The sequence below is a fragment of the Canis lupus genome, chromosome 19 (assembly GCF_003254725.2).
Source record: "Canis lupus dingo isolate Sandy chromosome 19, ASM325472v2, whole genome shotgun sequence".
Taxonomy (NCBI): Eukaryota; Metazoa; Chordata; class Mammalia; order Carnivora; family Canidae; genus Canis; species Canis lupus.
This window is the reverse complement of record NC_064261.1, coordinates 42,095,291-42,118,161: the sequence shown is the minus strand read 5'-3', so window position 1 is coordinate 42,118,161 and position 22,871 is coordinate 42,095,291. Positions and strand designations below refer to the sequence as shown.

Sequence of the window (22,871 nt, the reverse complement as noted above, 5' to 3'; positions counted from 1 at the left end):
CTATATTTTAAATTCAAATGGATTTTTAGGATCATATTCCAGGATGATAATGTATTATCATACACTAACCAATATAAAAACAACCAATAACTTGAAAGTATAGTCACTAATGCCTACTTTGTGAAAACAGAATTTACAAATTCATAATAGTTCAGAGTTAACCAATATCATATAGATAAAAACAGATAACAATGGGAAGTAATTAGGTCAACGCTCCTTTTATTGTCTCTAACTTTTTTTTTTTTTTTTACTTATATCACCTTTTGATAATGTGTGAAAATGGAATTGAAGGATTTACAAGGCAAAAAACCAATCAAAAGCAGGTACAAAATCTTGACACTATCAAGTCTTCACCTTCTGATTTTGAAAAATTATGAAAAGTAGACAAATCACTCCAAAAATGTGAGAAGAAAACATAAGAAGGGAATAATTAAGTTTTAGTAGTTCACATTCAGAAGGCCCAGGCTTAGGAAGATGTAACAACTACCATACCTCTTACAGTTTTACCAGGGAAAGGAAAGAACAAAATGCTACCATTTGGAAACATTAGGCAGCTCATCTAAAATACCATGTGATTCAAGGTACTTGGTTAACTTAAGAAGCAGTGGGTGAGGATTCAAATGAAAAGACTTTCTAGGCAAATCTGGAGGGAACACTCCTCAGAGGATAAAATGAGTATTTCCCACATTTTTAGAAATGCTTACTGAAGGGGCAGGGAAAAGATCCCCGGTAGCCATTGAAATACCTGGACTCAGCTATATACTATGAGCATATGTGCTTAAGAAATTAAAATGTCCATCCCAGTTCACATTAAAAGCTGATCTACAAGGGAGCATAGCCTCAAGAATCCACTAAGTCAAATTATTATTTTTTAAAATTATTGGCAGTTTCATATAACTAATATCTGGATTCATACTTATTGCAGATGAGCAAAAGGCTATGCAAACACTTAATTTCATGTATGCAGATCAACTTTAAGTCAGAAACTGATGTCATCTTACTTGCTGTTCCAGTTTTTCCCATCTTTACACCCAAGCTGTCGAAGTACACTGCACCTGCATTGAAGATTTAAACACACTTAAAAAAAAGTCCGGTGAAAAAAATGTTGAAAGTGTCAGTCCACTGAAATACAGGCATATAGCTTACCTATTAATAAAGTCTATGGCTTGTGCTTTCAACTGTTCTGCACTGTGCAAATCTGCAAGGACAAGGGTATCAGCAACATTTTCTACTGAGAGGTTACTACACAAAGCTTCTTCACACATGACCTTCAGCCGTTCCAGTGCATACTATCCAAAAGGAAAACATAACAATTAAACATTTACTCAAACTACCAAGTTTTAAATACCTGGTACTTGTAACTTACAAAATACTTGATATCTGTAACTTAGAGAATAAAGTTAAAGTACACTACACTCTGAACTGAAAGTTAAAAAAGTCTTAAAGTTATTTTAACCTAATATTAAGGAGATACAAATGATGAATTCAAGATAAAGAGCAATTTTCTTTAGGAAATCTCAATTTGTGCAAAATACATACTGTCAATTTTAAAATCAGGGTTTTAATTCTTTTAAAAAACTCTTCTTGTTCAATACTCTTAATGAGTGAATTTCTATTCTCTATTAAATGCCAAAGTGTATCAGCCAGTACACTGTATACTGCCACTGCTCAATCTTGAATAAATTCTAAAACTGAACAAAGCACTTTGATAAACAGTTATTATGACAGCTCTAGCAGCTTTATTAAAAGTAAAATTGATATACAACAAACTGCACATATTTAGTTTATATTTTGATAAGTTTATACTATATGGTATTGTTAAATCATGACACTGAACATATTCATTATCCCCAAAAGTTTCTTCCTATCTATAATTCTCCCCTCTTGTGCTACCCCAAGCGACACCTCTGATATGCTTTCACATCCTTGACCATACTTAATATGGTCTTTGTAATTTCAGCTTACAGTATGCATATAGAAATATCTCATATGGTTTTAATTTATATTCCCCATAATAATTAATGATGTTGAGCAACTTTTGATGTAGTTAACTGACATTAGTTCAGGAAGTGTTTGTTCAAGTATTTTCTCTATTTTTAGAAGAAAAGATTGTTTTCTTATAATTAATTCCTGACAGTTCTTTATATAGATTGAATACAAAAGTCCTTCAGCAGGGGCACCTGGGTGCCACAGTCAGTTAAACAGCCAACTCGTGCTTTTGGGTAAGGTCATGATCTCAGAGTCATGAGATCAAGTGCTATGTCAAGCTCCTTGCTCAGTGAAGAGTCTGCTTGAGATTCTCCTCATCTCCCTCTGCCCTTCCCTCTCCTTATGCAAGTGTTTTTTCTCTCTCTCTAATAAATAATCTTTTTTAAAAAGCCCTTTAAAAAAAAAAGCCCTCTAGCAGATATATTCTGAATAAAAGCTGCTCATTGGATATATGCTTTGCAAAGTATTTTCTCCTAGTTTGTGGTTACTGTTTTCATTCTCCTGTGTTTTCCTGAAGTTTTTAAAACTTACATAAGTCTAATTTATCCATTTTTCTTTTCTGTGTTTGTTGTTTTCTGGTGCCAATAGCTAAGAAGTCTTTGCCAAACACAAGACTGCGAAGACTATGTTTTCTCTTAGAAGTTTTAGATTTTAGGTTTACAATCCCTTTTGCATTACTTTTTTATTTGGCTTGAAGTTCATATAAAAAGTTCACTTTTTTTCAGGCATTCAGGTATCCAACTGTTCCAACACCACTTGTTGAAAAGACTATCCCTTCTTCACTTAATTGTCTTTTCACTTTATCAAATTAGATATCCACATATATGATAGATTGTTTCTATACTTTCCATTCTGTTCCAATAAATTGTTTCTCTTGTCACCAATCAACATGGTCTTAAATGAAGCTTTATAAGTCTTGTTACCATGCAGTCAGTTCTAGTACTCCATTTTGATCTTTTTCAAAGTTATCTGGCTGTTCTAGGTTCTTGCACTTGCACATAAATTTTCAAATCCACTTGTCAGAAAGCAAAATAAAAATTCTGTAAGGGACATGCTGGCTCTACTAATGAATTTTAAAAACTGAAATTTAACAATATTAAGAATACTAGTCCATAAATTAATTTTTTAAAGATTCTATTTATTTATTTGAGAGAGAGAGAAGAGGGGAAGAGGGAGAGGGAGAGGGAGAGGCAGACCCCTTGCTGAGAGGGAGGCTAAGGAGGGGCTTGATCCCAGGACCCTGAGATCATGATCTGAGCCAATGGCAGCTGCTTAACTGACTGAGCCACCCAGGCACCCCCAAATTTCTCTCCATTTATTTAGGTAGTACCTGAATTTCACGTACCAATATGTTATAATTAACAGGTTAGTTTTGATCTTTTGACAGATTTATGCCTATATATTTAATATTTTTGATGCTATTGCAAATGTCATTTTTAATTTAAATTTTTATTGAGATAGTTACAGGTTCATGTACATTTGTCAGAAATTAGTAGATGCCAGCTTAGGAGAAAGATGGCAGTGGAATAGGAGGACTCTAGGCTCCTCTTGTCCCAGGAACACAACTACATAATTAGACTCATCCTAAATACGCTAGAAATAGACTGGAAGACTGACAGAACAAACTCCACATAAGGGAGAGAAGAGGCCACATGGATAAAGGGAGGAACGTGGAGATATGGTTTAGGGGAGAAATGGCTGGTGGGTGCTATGGAGGGGAGGGAGCTGTGTTTATGGAGAAGGGTGAGAATAGAGGAGCACACAGGATAATGCAAAGGGGAATGTTTCCACAAAAATACTGGCTTGCAAAATGAGAGGAGCTGAAATTCATGACTTCCTACAGTACACAGATTTTAACGGTCCGTGGGCTTGGCCAGGATAGAGTTTGGAGGTTACTGTCCTGCTCCTTCCTGGACGGAAGGCAGACAACAACCTAGGCACAGGCTGTGTGAAAACAGCAATCTGAACTACGACTTGGACACACCTGGGTAAGAGTATTTGCTCTTCTCTGAGAGCATCCCCAAGAGGCAGCATTCATAGACACCTCTCCTAGAACATAGGAGCTAGCCAGTGTCGGCTAAATCCTCCACCCCTCAGCATAAACACAGAGACAGCACAGCACCAATACTGGGTGCCTTACTTGTTAACATCAAGCCCTACTCCCTTGCACTCTCCAGGATCATGCTTCTCAGTTAAGCTTTGATGAGTCCCAAACAGCAGGTCCTTCCTTCCCCCAGGAAACCAGCACAAACCCCTGCCCATAATATGGCAGGGCCAGGCACTTCTCAAGTGCACACAGGACATTCTCCAGAATAACGACAAATTAGGCTACACAAATTAGGCCTTAACAAGAACAAAAAAATCTGAAATCATACCATGCATCCTTTCTGACCACAATGCAATGAAACTACAAGTCAACCACAAGAAAAAACTGGAAAGACCACAAATACAAGGAGGCTAAACAACATGCTATTAAACAATGATGGGTCAACCAAGAAATCAAAGAAGAAATTTAAAAAAGAAAAACAAAAACAAATGAAAGTGAAAACACTGGTCTAAAACCTTTGGGATGCAGCAAAAGCAGTCTTAAGAGGGAAGTATATAGCAATCCAGACCTACCTTGAAAAGCAAAAAAAAATCTCAATCTAACTTTTCACCTAAAGGAGCTAGATAGAGTAAACAACAGAGCAAGCCTAAAGCCAGAAGGAAGGAAATAATAAAGATTAAGGAAGAAATAAATGATACAGAAACTTAAAAAAAAAAAACAAAAAAAAAAAACAAGAGAACAAATCAATGAAACCAGAAACTGGGGAAAATTAATGGAATTGATAAATCTCTAGCCAGACTTCCTAAAAAGAAAAGGGAAAGAACTCAAATAAAATCGCAAAGTGAGAGGAGAAATAACAATTGATGTCATGGAAATACAAACAATTTTAAGAGAGTATCATGAAAAACTATATGCCCAACAAATTGGCCAATCTAGGAAAAATGGGTAAGTTCCCAGAAACATATAAACTGCCAAACTAAAACAGGAAGAAATAGAAAACTTGAACAGACTGATAACCAGCAAAGAAATTCAATCAGTAATCAAAGAACTCCTAACAAAGAGAAGTCCAGGGTCAGATGGCTTCACAGGCCATCTTTAATACCTATTCTTCTCAAACTATCCCAAAAAATAGGAAAGGAAGGAAAACTTCCAAACTCATTCTATGAGGCCAGCATTATCCTGATACCAAAACCGGATAAAGATACCACTAAAAAGGAGAACTACAGGCCAATATCCCTGATGAACAAAATACTGCACACTGAATCCAACAATACAATAAAAAAGAAAATCATTCACCACAATCAAGTAAGATTTATTCCTGGGCTACCAAGGTGGTTGGCTCAGTATTCATAAATCAATCAATGTGACAGATCAAATTAATAAAAGAAAGGCTAAGAACCATGTGATCATTTCAACACATGCAGGAAATGCATTTGACAAAGTAAAACATCCATTCATGATTAAAAACCCTCAACAAAGTAGGTTTAGTGGGAACATATCTCAACACATAAAGGCCACATATGAAAAACCCACAGCTAATATCATTCTCATTGGGGAAAAACTGAGTCTTTCCTCTGAGGTCAGTAATAAGACAAGGATGTCTACTCTCACCATTTTAATTCAATATACATAGTCCTAGCCACAGCAATCAGACAATAAAAAGAAATAAAAGGAGTCCAAACTAGCAAGAAGTAGTAAAACTTTCCCTATTTGCAGAAGACAATAAAAAATCTGAAAGGCTCCACCAAGAAACTGCTAGAAGTTGTACATGAATTCAGTGAAGTCTCAGGATACAAAATCACTGTACAGAAATCTCTTCCATTTATTTCTAAACACTAATCATGAAGCAGCAGAAAGAGAAATTAAGGAATCCATGTCATTTACAACTGCACCAAAAACAGTAAGATACTTAGGAATATACCTAATAACAAAAGAGGTGAAAGATCTGTACTCTGAAAAATATAAAACACTGATGGAAAAAAAAGATGAGCAAGAAATGGAAAGGCATTCTATGCTCATGGATTGGAAGAACAAATATTGTTTAAAATGTCTATGTTATCCAAAGTAATCTACATATTTAATGAAATCCCTATCAAAATTATCAAAAGCATTTTTCACAGGGCTGGAATAAACAATCATAAAATTTGTATGGAACCACAAAAGACCCTGAAACCAAAGCAATCTTGAAAAAGAAACGCAAAACTGGAGGCATCACAATTCTGGACTTAAGTTGTATTACAAACCATAAAAATGCTAAAAGAACACCAGCAATAACATTTGGCCACACCAACTTCTTTCTGCATGTCTCCTAATACAAGGTAAACAAAAGCAAAAATAAACTATTGGGACTTCATCAAAATAAAAATCTTCTGCATAGCAAATGAACCAATCCACAAAACTAAAAGGCAACCTATGAAACAGGAGAAGATATCTGGAAATGATATATCCAGTAAAGGTTTAATATCTTAAACATATGAAGAACTTATAAAACTCAATACCTCAAAAAGAATAATCCAATTTAAGAATTGGAAGAAGACATGGATAGACATTTTTTCAAAGACACTCCAACGGCCAACATACACATGAAAAGATGCTCAACATCATTTTCATCAGGGAAATGCAAATCAAAACTACAATGAGATATCACTTCATACTTGTCAGAATAGCTAAAATCAACATAATAAAGGAGGTGTTGGTGAGGATATGGAGAAAGGGGAACCCTCTTGAAGTTGGGAATGAAAACTGGTGCAACCACTGTGGAAAACAGTATGGAGGTTCCTCAAAAAGTTAAAAATAGAAAGAACTACTGTATTACCCAGCAATTGCACCCAAAGAATACAAAAATATTAACTCAAAAGGATACATGCACCCTGATATTTATAGCAGCATGTCTACAACAGCCTGTATCCATTGACGGATGAGTGCATAATGAAGTTGTGTTATGATGTACAATGGAGTATTACTCAGCTGTAAAAAAATGAAATCTTGCCATTTGAAATGACATGGATGAAGCTAGAGAGTATTATGCTAAGTGAAATAAATCAGTCAGAGAAAGACAAATATCAAAATAATCTCACTTATATGTGGAATTTAAGAAACTAATGAGTAAAGGGGAAAAAAAAAAACAGAGAGGCAAATCGAGAAAAATAGTCTTAACTAAAGAGAACAAACTGATGGCTACCAGAAGGGAACTGGGCAGTGGGGGGAAGGGGGAAGGTGGCACGGGATGTTAACTAGATGATGGTAATAAAGGAGGACACCTGTGATGAGCACTGGGTATTTTATGGAATTGCTGAATCACTATACTGTACATCTGAAACTAATATTACATTGTACATTAAATATCTGGAATTTAAATAACAACTTGGGAGGGAAAATAGATTCTATATATACCTGGCCTGATAATGACCCCACTGATAACATTTTACAAAACAAGTACAATATCACTCTGTCCCCACCGGTGTGTTTGTGTGTATATGTGTGTGTATGTATATATATGTACATACATATGTATATATACATGCACATATTCACACACATAAGCACATGGACGAAAGTGGCATGAACATCAATACTTTCAGAAAAGCCACCCAATATGCTTTCATGGTTGAGAACTACTGGCTTTGAGATTCTTCTGGTATTTTTACATTGTTTCTCAAACTTTAAGAAATCACCATTATAAAAAAAGATTATAAAACTAAAATTTTTTCCTCTATGCTATCATGTTAAAAAAATCTCTGAATACAGGGAATTAAATTAGAAAAAATCTAATATTTTCTTTTTATTTTATATATTCTAACTAGCTCAAGATATTTTTATGCCTTATTCATTACAAAAAATCTTATTTCCTATTATCTTCCCCAATATGCTCAAGAACCATCTATAAATTGTATAAATTAATACTTCAATTTTAAGTTATTTGGAGTTTTCACTTGATGATAGCTTTCTAGATACACATGAAGCTTGAGGAGATTTTTCAGCTTTTTAAGACCTAATTACTTACTTTGTCTGCAGCTGCCAACAAGTTGTCAGCCATTTTGTCAAGGTTTGGTGCTTTCCCTGTGTAAATGAATCTCATCATTTCTTTAAAAACCTCAGGGTCTACATCATTTATTTCCACTCGATTCTGATATTGAAAACAACAAAAAAAGTTATACTCAAAGAACTTACACACACACACACACACACACACACACACAAATGAACCAAAGCGAAACTTTGATGACAATTTAAGTAAATCTGCACCCACGTACTCTACTTTAAAATGGAGGTAAGTAAATCTTCAGTAAGCTAAGTAGGCAAAGTGAAGCAGGCAGGTCTAACAGGAGAAGCACTAACATGTAGGCATATAAAACCTCAATTTCTCAATTCAAGAGTACAACAAAAACCAAAACAAGCATGCCAAACAAAATGTGTGTTCAGTTTCTGACCTCTATTTTAGAAGAAGGCAGCTATTAACTTTTTCTTTGTTGAATTCTGAGGTCATAGTACAATGCCTAAGACCCCATAACCACCAGTGCTATTCCCAGCTTTAAGCAAAAGTAGGGTCAGGTACTTCAAATAATTCCACACCCACTACCTTGGAACTCTTCCTTTTGCAAAAATGGCATGCCATAGTATCTACTGACGCATCACCTCTTTGCTCAATACATACTGAAGTCCAAAGAGTAGTCATTCCTTTCTCACTCCTACATTTTTGTGTTTGGTTTCAGTCACAGGACCAATGAAGCTGAACATCTAACACTAAACAATACCACACTTTCCTGCCCCTTTGCTGACAATAATATTTGACATTATTCATGTCTCTTTACGTGGAGTCATCAGAAGGCTAATCATAGTACCTGACAGAACAACTAAAGGAAAGAAGCAGCTATGTGCTGCAGCCTTTAGTTTTACAGAAAGAATGGAGAGCCACAGAAACAAACTTAGGAGTTATTCAGTTAGAGCTCACATGTAATGCAACCAGCAAAGAATCAATCTCTGATCTTTAATCTGACTACATTTCAAGAATGACAAGTGAAGGCGAAACATTTGGGAAAACCAAAGAGGTAGTATATTGATTACAGTAAATATATAGTAACACTGATGTAATTTGTCATTTAAAAAATCTAATAAATATCTTATTTTAGTGGTAGAAAGAATGTAAGCATTATTTTTGTTTTTGGGAAAAAAAAGGGTTACAAAATCAACCCACAGTCTAGAAAAGATTAATAAACATCTTCACCAGAGAACTCTCAAACAGCTATAGACCCGAACCATCCGTTTGGATAACAACTACCTATTTATTTTGCCACCAGATGGATGTCAAAATAGCTATTATTTGGAATATTCAACCACATTAGGCTACATCTATTGCTCTACTACAAAACACATTTTTTCCACTTTCTATTTCTTTTCCTATCTATTTCTAAAATCATAATGTAACAATAAGAACATGCACCGTTACTTTCAAAATATACATTTCCCTACTCTACATTTGCACAAATTAAATATTAGCCTTTAAACCATGTTTACCTTTTTGCTTTCTTCCATTTCATGTTCAAACATTGCATTAAAAACTGGGGATCGAGCTGTAACAAGATTAAGCATTATTATTTAATGCACAGATTTATGGAAAAAATGTGTAATATTACCCAAAAGTTAAAAGTACCTGCAAGTACAGATTTATGAGCTTTAAATTCTTGTCCTCTCACAAAAAAACTGCAATCTGTAAATCTTGTGTTTTCCCAGAGATTACCTAAGTCTTCTGCTAATCGACATTCAGGCACCTTCAAAGTATTTGTATTAGTATGTCCTGATATATTTACTGAATCTTGGACCACACTCACCTAATAAAAAGGGACAAGAAAACACTTTTACAAATTAGTATCAATAATTAGTTAAGTCTGTATTTAAATTTCTTACCATTAAGATCATTTGGATATTTCAAAGTACTCCTGATCAAAAATGTTAATATTTGGAAACTAAATTTAAGGACACAATTTAAAGGAGAGAATATAGAAAAAAATTAGAAACAAAAAAAAATTAGAAACAAACTAGATCATTTTCTTTTCTTTATTAAAAAGTTTTTATTATTTGACAGAGAGACAGAGCCAGAGAGTACAAGTAGGGAGAATGGCAGAGGGAAAGAGAGAAGCAGGTTCCCCCACTGACCAGGGATCATGAAATGGAGCTTAATCACAGGACCTGGGATCATGACCTGAGTCAAAGGCAGATGCTTAACCAACTGAACCACCCAAACACTTTCCAACTAGATCATTTTATTTTTTTTTAAGATTTTATTTATTCATGAGAAACACAGAGGGGGGGGTGGGGAGAGGGAGGGAGAGAGAGAAAGAGGGAGAGAGAGAGAGACAGGGGCAGAGAAATAGGCTCCCTCTGTGGAGCCCATGTGGGACTCGATCCCGGGAATCCGGGATCACGTCCTGAGCCAAAGGCAGACTCTTAACCGCTGAGCCACCCAGGCATCCCTAACTAGATCATATTCAAGTGACAATGTAAATAAATGGCTTATCGACTGGCTGGAATGCTTGGTTATTCAAGTAATTACAGCAATTATTTTTCAGGAAAATAAAAGTCACAAGATTATGTCAAACAAATAAGCAGGAGACTTTTTTTTGTGAGGTGAAGGAAGAAATTTCCCTAATTTTTATTTTCTCACACCACAGACCTATCAACATTTAAAGTTTACTACACATATAATAAACATGGCATCCCACTCATAATGACTTTTAATGGTATTTAAAAAAGGTTATAAAGCTATAATCTATGATATGTAATTTGGAAAGTATTTTAAGTATGATTCCATGTTTTGACTCTAGTAAAATTGATTTAAATATCTAGTAATATTGATTTAAATTGTAAAGTACAAGAATTCTCACAAAAGCAATTGCATTCATTAAAATTCATAGAAATCTTTTATAATAATCAACAGTAAGAATACAAATACAATTTAGTTCAATTTGTAGACCTCTTGTTTATGAAATAATAAAAGTTAGTATGATTTAAACACTGCCTTTATAAAGATTTCAATATAATATGGATTAAATTTTCTCTCATTAAAGGTGACTATATACCAAGTAAAGTCTTATAACCACTAAGTCTTGTGCACCACTTTTAAGAAAGAGTATGTCATTAATATTAGAAACTTCATACTACATTTAATAAACTGAAGAAAATACTACTCAACTAGTAAAGCAAATATTTCAGAGTAAATGAACCATTATTAGTGCTATGTATTAGCTACCTACTGTTTTAAGCTTCTTAGCTTTGTGGTCATGTTATATAGCAGTAACTATTCACTAAAAAACATTTCATAAGGCATTTATTAAATAAAAGTAGGCATAAATAAGGACACATGTCAATATAGTAAACTATGTAGAAAATCTAACTTGGAAATGGATAAACTGGACCAAACTACTACCATGCTAACACAGAAAGCATAATAATGGTCCACTGTAAAAAATCTGGAGAACATTAAATCTCAGGAAGTTCTCCTTCATCCTGATGTATAAACCAGTATTTCATGGGAATGAATGGATACTTCTAAAGAAAAATGAAATTTTTCATTTTTCTAAGGATGTCTTTATTAACCACTTTGTTTTTCCAACTTGCATTATTAACTATTTGGAATAATACATATAAAGAAAATCATCTAATCCAATCACTTTATTTTATAAAAAGATTTCAAAGGAAGATCAAAGAAGGTAACTAATGTGTCAATGACACTGGCAATCAGTATCCAAGGAAGACTAGACCTATAATTCTCAGATTCCCCCCCCCCTTTTTTTAGCCCATATTTCTACTACATAAATACTTCTTTGGGTATCTTTTAAAATCAGTGGTACTACTTTAACGTAACCATGGTTCAAAACAGGATTTATCCCAACAGTCTTGTAAGATGATTTTCTAAATATAGGAGCCAAGAAAGGGCTTACATAAATAAGCACATTAATAAATAAATAAATAAATAAAGCAATAAAGGTTCTATTAATTTAATTGTCCAAATTATTTTTAAATGACTACAAAAAAGAAAAAAAGCTTCCACTAATTCTTATCTGATTGCCCTGTTACACCATCCATTATAATTTAATACTTTAAAAATGCTGGTATTGATATGCAGGGTTTATTTAGAGATCACTTTTTTTTAATCATAGACAATATTTATTTCTTCCTATGAAGCACTGCTTTTAAAAATTTCTAGACAGTAGGAAGTGGATCAGTTCAAGTATCTGCATAAAACATGCAGTCAAATCATTAAAATGTGACAACATATTTAATTTAGGAAAATATTTTTAAAATTTTATTATTATCCTAACTCAAAATAATACATTAACTGTAAAAATTTGGCCAAAATCAGGTGAAAGAAGAAACAAAATGATTAAAAAATAAAGCCATTTTTATCAGGCATAGATCTTGATGATGTTATATTTTTATTTTGTATATGTAATCATAATTCAGAAGAAGCTGTATTACTGACATATACAACTACACAGTATTATCATGGCGACCACAAATTTTATTTTATTTTTTATTTTTTTTCGACCACAAATTTTAACTTTAACATTTCATACTTCACGGTGTATTCAAAGGACTGTTTATATAGCAAAATTAATGATCTAATTAAAAATTAATATGGAATAAAATCTGATTATGTTCCTGATACCTATAATTAAAAAACGGGTAAATTTTTCATTTTTTCTAGCACATATTCAAGTATAGGTAATCAAAATTCTTACTGAATGGAACCTAGAGTAAAAAATTCAGAAAAAAGTCTGAGATTCTTTCCTATGGTTAAATTGTTCTTTCAAAATAAAAAGGCAAAGGTACAATATTCAAAATTGACAAATGCTGGAAAGTGAAACCTCATACACATGTGTAAATTCTAATCAGTTGTGACTACCCCAGAAATCTGGGTTTCCTATTAATGTGAACTGAGGTGACTACTGTTTCTAGTTTTAAAAAATCTTAATTCTCCAAATGAGTTTTAAAAACTAAGGATTTACAATGGTTCATAGTGGTACAAATTTTGCCACTCTAATCAACTATATAACCATCCCTCACAGTGGCTCCACAGTGAGAAACTTTCAATAGTCCAACTGCACATCATCCTCTAAAATAGTGGGTTTTAGACTTTTTGATTGTCATAGATAGGCATTCTTCTTAAAAATTTGATTGACAGAAACAGGGCTGTCAACTTTTCATTTTGCCATAACAGGGCTTTTTAAAGAATAAAATCTAACCTCATCTATTATCACAAGTATTTTAAAACAGAAGTGATATCTTAGCAACAACAACAAAAAATACGATGGGAAAAAAGGTGTATCCCTCTAAATGAATTAACTTTATGAAAAACTCAATATGTGCATGTATTTTACCTATATATGTATAATCTTCTGCAATAAGGGAATAATAGTATGTGTTTATAGATTATGAGAGGATTTAAACTCTGTTAGATTTTAAAAGATGAATTCATCTAAACAGTTTTCTTTTTTTCAAACATATTCCTCAATTCCTGTCTTCTGAATCTCTTTGGGAAGGAGACAAGGGGCAGAGCTCTTTACACTGCTAGAAATATCTACCTCTGGCTATTTGATTCACAGTATGGAACTTGCAAGATGAAGTTATGTCTTGCAGAAAAAGGGTAGCACCAAACTGCCTTACCTGTCTACAGCACCACTTGCAGGGGAGGGGGAGGAGGCAGTTCTTTAGGTAGAGCAGTGCAATGCTTCCTCCTCTTCTGCAAGCAGTGCTGGAGGTGCTGTAGAAGGAAGGGCATCAATGAGAGGTATGGAAGAAATGGTGGAGGGCATGAGGACTGTTTGTTCAAAGTACTTTTGCCCACCAATGCTAAATACGGTGCCCAGGGTAGAAGTCTCTACATCTGTAAAAAGATATATATTACAACTATCCAAAACTAAATCTGATCAATGCCAACTTAAACTGTAAGGCATGGTGGGTTATATTTTTAGGAGGTCAATAGCATGGATAAAAAACAGAACTTCAAAAACATGTTTTGAAAAAAGATCTTAATTTCAGCCTTCATTCTGAATTTCTTGGTTGACTAGGTTCCAATGTAATATGCTCAGGAAAATAGAGACACTACTTTAATTCTAAAAAAAAAAATTATTTTTTCTTAAAGTGTTTGTTTATATAAAGACTTTAAACTGCAGTAAATTTTTGAAACTGGATTATATAGCTTTTTAAGGTACTTTAAATTCGAAGATTTAAGATATCTGCTAAAATTCTGGAAGAGTCTACATTAAGGATGCTAAAATTTTCAAATAACCTGTATTTATTTAAAATACTACTCTGAATATGTCTATTGGCAACAAATGCTTTAGTATTTGTTTTACAAATTGTTTAATGATAAACTCTGCTGAAGACATCTGTGGTATGTGCTTTAACCAACCAAATAATTATATTCATAACAAATTCATCCTACAGTTCATTTAACTTGTCTAAGTGAAAATAAGATACACTATATTTGCATTAGTCTCTAGAGCCACATTTCAATTATTTTTCTGACAGCATAAAAATGTACAATTAGTTTATAACGTTGTCAAGAAATTCTACATATTTTCTATAAGGAGATTAAAGCTAATTTAGTAGCAGTTAAAGATACCATACTTCCAAGACACTCGTTGGTCTACAATAACTTACTGAAATCTAACAATGAGTGTACTTGATCATAACCTTTCAATTAATATTCTTATGAAAATTATCAACTACCTTAAACATTTTTTTTAATAATAAATTTATTTTTTATTGGTGTTCAATTTGCCAACATACCTTAAACATTTTGATAAAACTATGTTACTGGTGTATATTCTCTATAAGTATATTGGTAACATAATATAATCCTTGAATTCACTCCAAAGAGGAATCACGACATTTTGTATAGATAAAACCATGAAATGATAATGATGATATAGCAAATTCCAGCCTTAAATTAAGAAAAATCTTAAGCGTAAATTATTACAGGGGCTATGCTGGTAACTGTTAAAATATGACATTTTATACAAATAAATATACCTCAGAAGTTAGTGAACAGGCATGGGCAAATCTTAATAAAAATTTGGGATGCTATTGCTTATAATGCCAATAACATCAGTTTAATTAAATGAACTCAATTGTCTGAATAAACAAAAAGCTTCCCAATCTTTTCAGGCACTCTCATTATGTACGTATGTACATATTTCAGTACGTATTCAAACTGATACACTACTAATCATGTTTAAAATGGTCAACCTGAATATAACAAAAAATAATGAACATCTACGTTAGAATTACTCAGGATGAAGAAGATACTTAGAAATTTTCATATAAAGACATATACATCCATAGTCTCCCTAAGAAGAAGAAGTATTTAGTACGTGGTAGTTTAACTATCATATATAACTTATAGCTATAGACAAGGCATATTTTTCAGAATGGGCTACTTACTATATTGATTTCTATGACAATCTAGTTTTACTGATAAAACATTTACAAATGAAACCTTATTATACCAGTTACTTAATTTTAAAAGCATACCCAAATTACCCAATTTAAAAAAAAAGTATACCCAATATCATTCTATTTTATATTTCTGTTTTATCATGAAATAAAACTTTGGGGTTCCTTGAAATAAAAAATGTACCCACCTCACAAAATAATGTAAGCTTGTCATCTGGTAAAAGACCATTAGCTTCATCAAGTAAAAAATCCCTTCGAATGAATTTTTTAAAACCCCAGTCTTTCCCTTGTACAAATCGATATGCTCTTTGGCTTTCTGGTGGAAAACAGAATAGAAGTTTAAATTAAAAAATCATCTAAGAATGTTAATGATAACACAGTTAAATGAAACCTCAAACATAAAACTTGGCCAATATGCCCATCATAAAAATAATAGATACATGTATTCATACATGAAATGTCTTAAGAGTTATATCAGGTAGGACAAGATTGTTTCACAGCACGATTCAATTTTTGGCCACCATCAATGAACTCACTTTTAGATTTCTGGATCTCTTAAGTAAAAGAAAAGCCATATTAAATCTCCTGAAGAAGAAAGATCTTTCTAACAATGCAAGCCCTTGAGTAAAGAAGGAGGAACAGAATATACTGGCCTAGGCATACTCCTCATCAGAACGTGATTAGAAACACACACCTCATTTCTTGCTTCTACTTTAAAAATGTACACTCTAAATCACCAGGGCATTCTTTAACTTTCTTGGGGGCATCTATCCCACTAATTTAAGTTTTATTGACCTGGAGAAATATCCATAAACTGGTAAAAAAGCTAAAGTCTCTTATCACTCCTAGATCTTTGGACATAATTCCATCACCCCTAAAAACAACTTTCATAAAAGTCTAACCATCTGGTTTTAGTATTATTTGTAAAAGACTTTATCAATAATGTCTAAGGTACATGTTTCAAATGCCTAACATACTGTAGGACTGCATATTATATAAAATAAACGAAATCCTCAACAGAAAGTATTTACGATCTATTATACAAAGAATTAACTGGAGGTGAAAAACGAGTAGTAATAATGTCTAAGGTGCATGTTTCAAATGCCTAACATACTGTAGGACTGTGTATTATATAAAATAAACGAAATCCTCAACAGAAAGTATTTACAATCTATTATACAAAGAATTAACTGGAGGTGAAAAACCAGTAGTAATAAATCTAATTGAAGACTCCACATTATGGAATGCTAGTAGCCCCTCAAAATTCTCATGTGGAAATCCTATCCCTCAATGTGATGGCATTAAGAGGTCAGTGATTGGAATTAGAGGAGTTCGTGAAGAGTGTATCCCTCATGAATGTCATTAGTGCTCAATTAAAAGAGACTCCACAAAGCTTCCTAGTTCAATCAGCCATGTAAAGACACAGTAAGAAGTCAGCAGCCTACAATCCAGAAGAGGGCCTTCACCAGAACTTCACCATGTTGACACTCTCTCTGATCATGAACTCTCAGGTGTCAGATCTGTTAGAAACCAATGTCTGTTGTTTATAAGCAATCTGGTCTATGGTACTTTATTATAGCAGCTTAAACTAAGATACTTCACTACCATAAATGTCAGATACCAGGAAAATATGTGAAACTATGTATTACTTTGACAATAAAAAATATTATTTAAAACTATTCGGAGGAAATTTTTTTGTAATGATATTACTTGATTCTGTGATTTACTTCTAGAAATCACTTAAAATTTAATGTGACAGTTCATGATATATTTTCCTACTATGCATACTGTACATTTTCACAATGCTCTTCTATTATGAAGCTTTAGGCAACATCATTTCAGCTGGCTATATATGTGAAGCTTGAAATGAATGTAATAGACCCGGAGACAGAAAAATTGATTTCTTTGGTCAGTGTTCAGTCTACTGCTCAAAAAAATTCTAGTGACAAAATACCAGAACATTCAAACTTTTATATTGTTCCACAGATTCTGTTAGCTGGCAAAAACAGCAAAGGGGAATTATTTCCTGACCACAATTGTATTTGCCAGGAATTGAACTAGGCACCTTGCCCTAAAAGCAACTATTTTTCTAAGCAACAAGTATCATTTTAGGACATGAAAAAGTAAAATTTTAATATTACTTTTAACAAATGTTGCATGTCTTATGACTAAGATTTTGTTTTGTTTTTTATATTTATATATTTACTTAACAAAATCTTTTACAATGCTTATTACATGCCAAGCACTAGTCCATGCTGAAATCTAAGCTTTAGTAAAACAACCATAACTCCATTTAAAAATAAACAATGGCCACATAGCATATTTTAGGTTAAACAGATTTCAGTGGGGGAAAAATATCCTTTTCTAGGTAAAAGTACATAAGTTAACATGTAGTTACTGAGAAACTTCTTTACTCCAATTCACTTACCCATTGCTTTTGTTTCTTCCCTTTTAGCGTTTAGAAGGGAAAATTTGAATTTTGCTCGAACTTCACTTTTTGGACAGCTGACTAAAAGCAAATATAAGGACAAGTAGTCTTTACTTTCATCATCTAATCCCTTTGGATTTACCCTCAGGCACCTAAAATAAAACAATAGGCTCATATGGAGGAATATAAAATTTAAAACATTCAAGAGAAAAATAAAATTAGTTATTAAATAATATCACAAATACTATCAATATCTCTAGTTCTTTATAATTCTCTATACTATTAGGAACTTATTAAAAATCTAATATAAAATTAGACTAATATCTATTAAGAAACAATAACAAAATCATAAAGTAGCTGAAGATAATTTCAAAAACAAAAATCTTACCATTTCATTTTGTCACTGGGGCTGGATGAGAATGTTGAACTTTTTAACACTTCACCCATCTCCTCTCGACAAAAACTGAAGTTATTGATGGTCCACATGTAGGAAAATTTCACTACTTTAACCTATGAGATTCAGAAGACCACTTTTACAATGAGGACTTTTTGCTTTTAACTTGTCATATGTTAAAAATCTCCTGACCCACTTTCCTAATACTTGGAATAACTATAACAAAATGCTTTACAATATTTTCAAAAGACTACAAAATTTTTAAGTGACATTAAGTAAGGCACTTTTAACAGCATGTACCTGTGTATAACACCAGCTTTCTGCTATAGGACCAGTAGACATATCTCCAGGGAGAGGTGGGCTAGGTTCCCGAGACATTGCCACTTTATTGCAGTCTTCCAAGATTTATACAAAATCCCACACAGATGAATGCTTTACTGCAAAGAAAAAAAAGTTTAACTTACTGAGCGAAAAATTTAAGTGACTGAATCAAAAGTAAACAGTCATAAAACGATTAGTTTCCCAAATTCGATTATGAGGGAACATGCAAGGATTTTGTTACTTTAATAATTAAGAAAAAATCATAACCATTTGTGACAGAACATTTAAAATCTAAACAAACTTAATGCTTATAGACATTATTTCATAAAGGTATACTTATCAAAATATCACAAACCAAAAATAACACTTAATAGTAAGGTTAATCATTGATAGCTTAATAGTAAGAGTATAAACATAAAATCATAAGATAACATGGAAGCTCACTGACAACAGTTACAATTGAGCTTTGAACAAGGTTGAGATTAGGAGCACTGAACCTCCAGCAGTCAAAAATCCACATATAACTTCTGACTCCCCAGAAACTTTACTAATAGCCTACTGTGGACCAGAAGCCTTATTGTTAATGTAACAGCTGATTAACACATATTTTGTACACATGTATACAACATGTATTTTGTATACATGGATAATATATACATATTATAATATACTGTAGTCTTATAATAAAGTGTAGTCTTATAATAAAGTAAACTAGAGAAAAGAAAACGTTATTAAGAAAGTTACAGGGTTATGCCTGGGTGGCTTAGCGGTTGAGCATCTGTCTTTGCTCAGGGCGTGATCCCAGGATTCTGGGATTGAGTCCTGCATCGGGGTCCCTGTGAGAGGCCTGCTTCTCCCTCTGCCTATGTTTCTCCCTCTCTTTCTGCCTCTCATGAATAAACAAATAAATGAAATATTTAAAAAAGAAAAGTTACAAATAAAATGCACTTACTGTATTTATTGGAAAAAAAATTTGTGTATAAGTGGAACTGCACAGTTCAAACCCATGTGTTCAAAGGTCAACTAATATCTGATGCACCTTGATCCTCTGATATATTCACAAAAATCAAAAAGGTTGCAAAGTTAGAACAGTCCTGAATATTACTCATCTGTCAAAGCCTTGCCCAAAACACAGAGTGGGAACTAATAAGCAATATTTTATATGAAGAATTACTTAGATTTCCACAAGTGTACCTCTATCTCAGACAAACAGGTTTCAAAGATTTTGTTCCTGTCAGAGTGCCCCCTACTAGATAATATGTACTTACCATAAAATTTCCTCCTAGTGAGCTATTCTTATACTACATCCATTTGGACACATAATTAATTCAGCATAACCTGGCCAGGACATTAGTGACCAGAGGATGATACTTTCTAACTTGGAAAGTCTATAAAAGAAAAGTGAAACCCAAGAGGACACAAGTAGTGTTAGTTTGCAGGGGTGTGGGCAGAGATGTTTTAAGATTGCTTTCAGACATAGGCATATCATCCAAAATTCATATATTTGTTCTGTGTCTAAAACAATGGAACTATAGTATGAAACAAGAAACTAAAGACTGAAGAAAGCTATCGGAAAGATGCATAGAAACAAAATGACCTATGAAAGTTATGAAAAAATTTAAAAGTACAAATGAAGAAACATATTAAAAAATCTGCACCAGAAATAATAAAACTACCACTGAGATATATTTCTGTGAAATTCAAAATGAGAAAAAAATGTTAAAAGGTATACATGTGTTTGTTTCACTATGGCCCTGTTTTCATTTTTAAAGGCCTGAGGATAACAGGATAATTACTATAGAGTTCTAAGGGAAAAAGAACTGTAGCAAAAGGATTCTATGCTATATTATGTTTTTATTCATGTTTAAAGCAGCAAAAATTTATTTCCAGATTTGTAAAATATGTAAACCACCTCCACAGCAATTTGGCAAAGGGACAGATTCACCCAAGTTATTTTCCAGCCAGCCAAATGAATCAAAAGCAGAAATAGAGACAAAAACTTCCATCATGATGGAAGTTCTGATTTTTATACCTCTGAACATTATAATAAACCAAAATGTTTTAAAACTGAATAGAAATATAAAAAAAAAGTTCTCAGAGCACTGTGACAAAAGTCAAATGAAAACATGAAATATAAAGTATGAAAATACCTGTGGCATTATTTGATGGCCAAGAGAATAATTAATATAATTTCTGGCAAGTAAGAATAATTTCAAAAAGCATTCAGAAAAATAGTGAGATATATCAGCAATTCAAATGAAAAGAAAAAATTTAATCTCATTTGTAATCAATGAAATACCAAAGAAACCCCACATACAATTTTTTAAACTATAGTATAGTCAAAGATTATTTTAAATCATTAATCTCCATAGTCAGCAAAACTGCAAAGGCAAACATTTACTAGTTAAGTCTTTTAATTTTTTTTCAAGATTTGTGAGAGAGAAAGAGAAAGCGTGTACACACAAACAGGGAGAGGGGCAGAGGGAGAGAGCGCAGCAGGCCTCCTGCTGAGCAAGAAGTCTGCCACCTGGGCTTAGTCCCAGGACCCCAGGATCATGACCAGGGCCAAAGGCAGCAGTGTTACAGTCTGAGCCACTCAGGTGCCCCTGGTATTACAGCCCTGGAAAAGCATAATTAAGTATAAATAAAGTACATTTTGTGATCTACATGTAGAACTTCACAACCATTAAGAGTATTAGATTTTCTTAATGACAGGGAAAGTATTCAAGATCTGTTGTATGTGAGTATACTTTCAAATAATAGAATACATTTAAAAATATATAATATATATATATAATATACATATATTTATATATATATATATATACACACCCACACCCACACCCACACACACACATATATAAAGAGTATGCCTAAAAAGATCTTTTATAAATAGGATATAGAATTAATACAAGTATGGATGCATGAAAAGAACAGACTGGCACATAGATGCACTGAGTTGCACTTTCGCACTGCAGTTGCAACATGGATAAGATATACACCTAAATATTAATAGAGGTTATCTCTAGGTGGTGAGATTTTCTCATTTTTGTTTATATAAAGATATTTAAGTCATTTTTAAAAATAGAAAAGTTACTTGCACACCATATGAACCCACAGAAAACATACACGCATGTATTACTTTCCAAGTAGTAGATATTGAGGTGTTCAGTTAAACACTAATGTTAATTTTTAATTTTCTTAAGACACCAACTAATTTAACATTAATAAAATAAATAATTCTTTTAACCATAGGAGTAAATACTACAAAGTTCTTTAATGCCTCTACAAAAGTTACTACTCTCAAGTATAACTCACAACATAAACATAATTCATATATAAAAGCCAACTAAATAAAAGGCTACAAAGATTTTTGGTCTTTTCCCAACTACATCTGCAAATGATGCAGTTATGTAATGGGATATGGAGAATTCTGGTAAGCAGACTACTGGTGAGTGCTCACAAGACATTATGTATCTTGTGTATTATTCTTCAACAATTCTATGAGATGTGTGGTAATAATCCCATCTTAACCATGACAAAATGATCAGATAGGTTAGAAAGCTTTAGACTGTAGATAACCAGAAAGTGGTTGAACACAACGAATTTAACCAGCTCCAAAGTCTATATATACTTTTTTCCATGGAATCAGCTGTCCCTTCTGATATTACAGAGCTGAAACAGCCCAAACCTATCTAGCCCAAGTCTCATTTTATAAATGTGGACCAAGAGGAGAGAAATGGACTAGAGAAATAAATTTTCCAAGTTTATATTGTTAAATATTAGAAGAAAGAAAAAGAACTCCCAAAGTCCATTTCAATGCTTTTTCCAGTATTTTATTTTTTTCCTTCTCTACAAAAAAAAAAAAAAAGAAAGAAAAAAAGAAAAAAGAATAGTAGACTATCAACTACATCCAGGACATTCAGGACTTCCTAATCTTGTTCTTACAGAAAAGCTTGCAGAAAGAGAGAGCAAAACTAAAATAAGATTTGGAGAATAATGAAAGATAATCGACACATATTAAGAAGTAAAGTAAAGGTTTCTTCCATATTCTACATAGGATTTTAAAAATTTTAAGTAGGGTTTCCCAGTTTTACTTATTAAAGGGAAACAAGACTTGTTACTGAAATAAACACATAATTTCCTACCTTAACAAAATGTTTGAGTGCCAAATTAGTGTTCATATGTTTGTCATAGACATATACATAACTCCATAAATTATAAAGAATTTCAAA

At 32.9% G+C, this 22,871-nt stretch overlaps 1 protein-coding gene across 4 annotated transcripts in view; it reads right to left on the bottom strand.

Moving 5' to 3' along the window:
• The window catches only part of SPOPL (speckle type BTB/POZ protein like), a 73,056-nt gene that overhangs the window by 6,163 nt on the left and 44,022 nt on the right, over positions 1 to 22,871 (bottom strand). For 3 of the 4 annotated variants that reach the window (XM_025430737.3, XM_049097426.1, XM_025430742.3), the window contains exons 2-10: positions 18,616 to 18,752; positions 18,310 to 18,431; positions 17,922 to 18,073; positions 15,682 to 15,809; positions 9,687 to 9,864; positions 9,551 to 9,606; positions 8,040 to 8,162; positions 1,147 to 1,289; positions 1,002 to 1,055 (exon numbers count right to left, since the gene is read on the bottom strand). In XM_025430737.3, the coding sequence (XP_025286522.1) occupies positions 1,002 to 1,055; positions 1,147 to 1,289; positions 8,040 to 8,162; positions 9,551 to 9,606; positions 9,687 to 9,864; positions 15,682 to 15,809; positions 17,922 to 18,073; positions 18,310 to 18,431; positions 18,616 to 18,693 (1,034 nt within the window). In that variant the 5' untranslated portion in view covers positions 18,694 to 18,752. The remainder of the gene's footprint in view (positions 1 to 1,001; positions 1,056 to 1,146; positions 1,290 to 8,039; positions 8,163 to 9,550; positions 9,607 to 9,686; positions 9,865 to 15,681; positions 15,810 to 17,921; positions 18,074 to 18,309; positions 18,432 to 18,615; positions 18,753 to 22,871) is intronic. The other variant, XM_049097427.1, reaches the window with a different exon arrangement.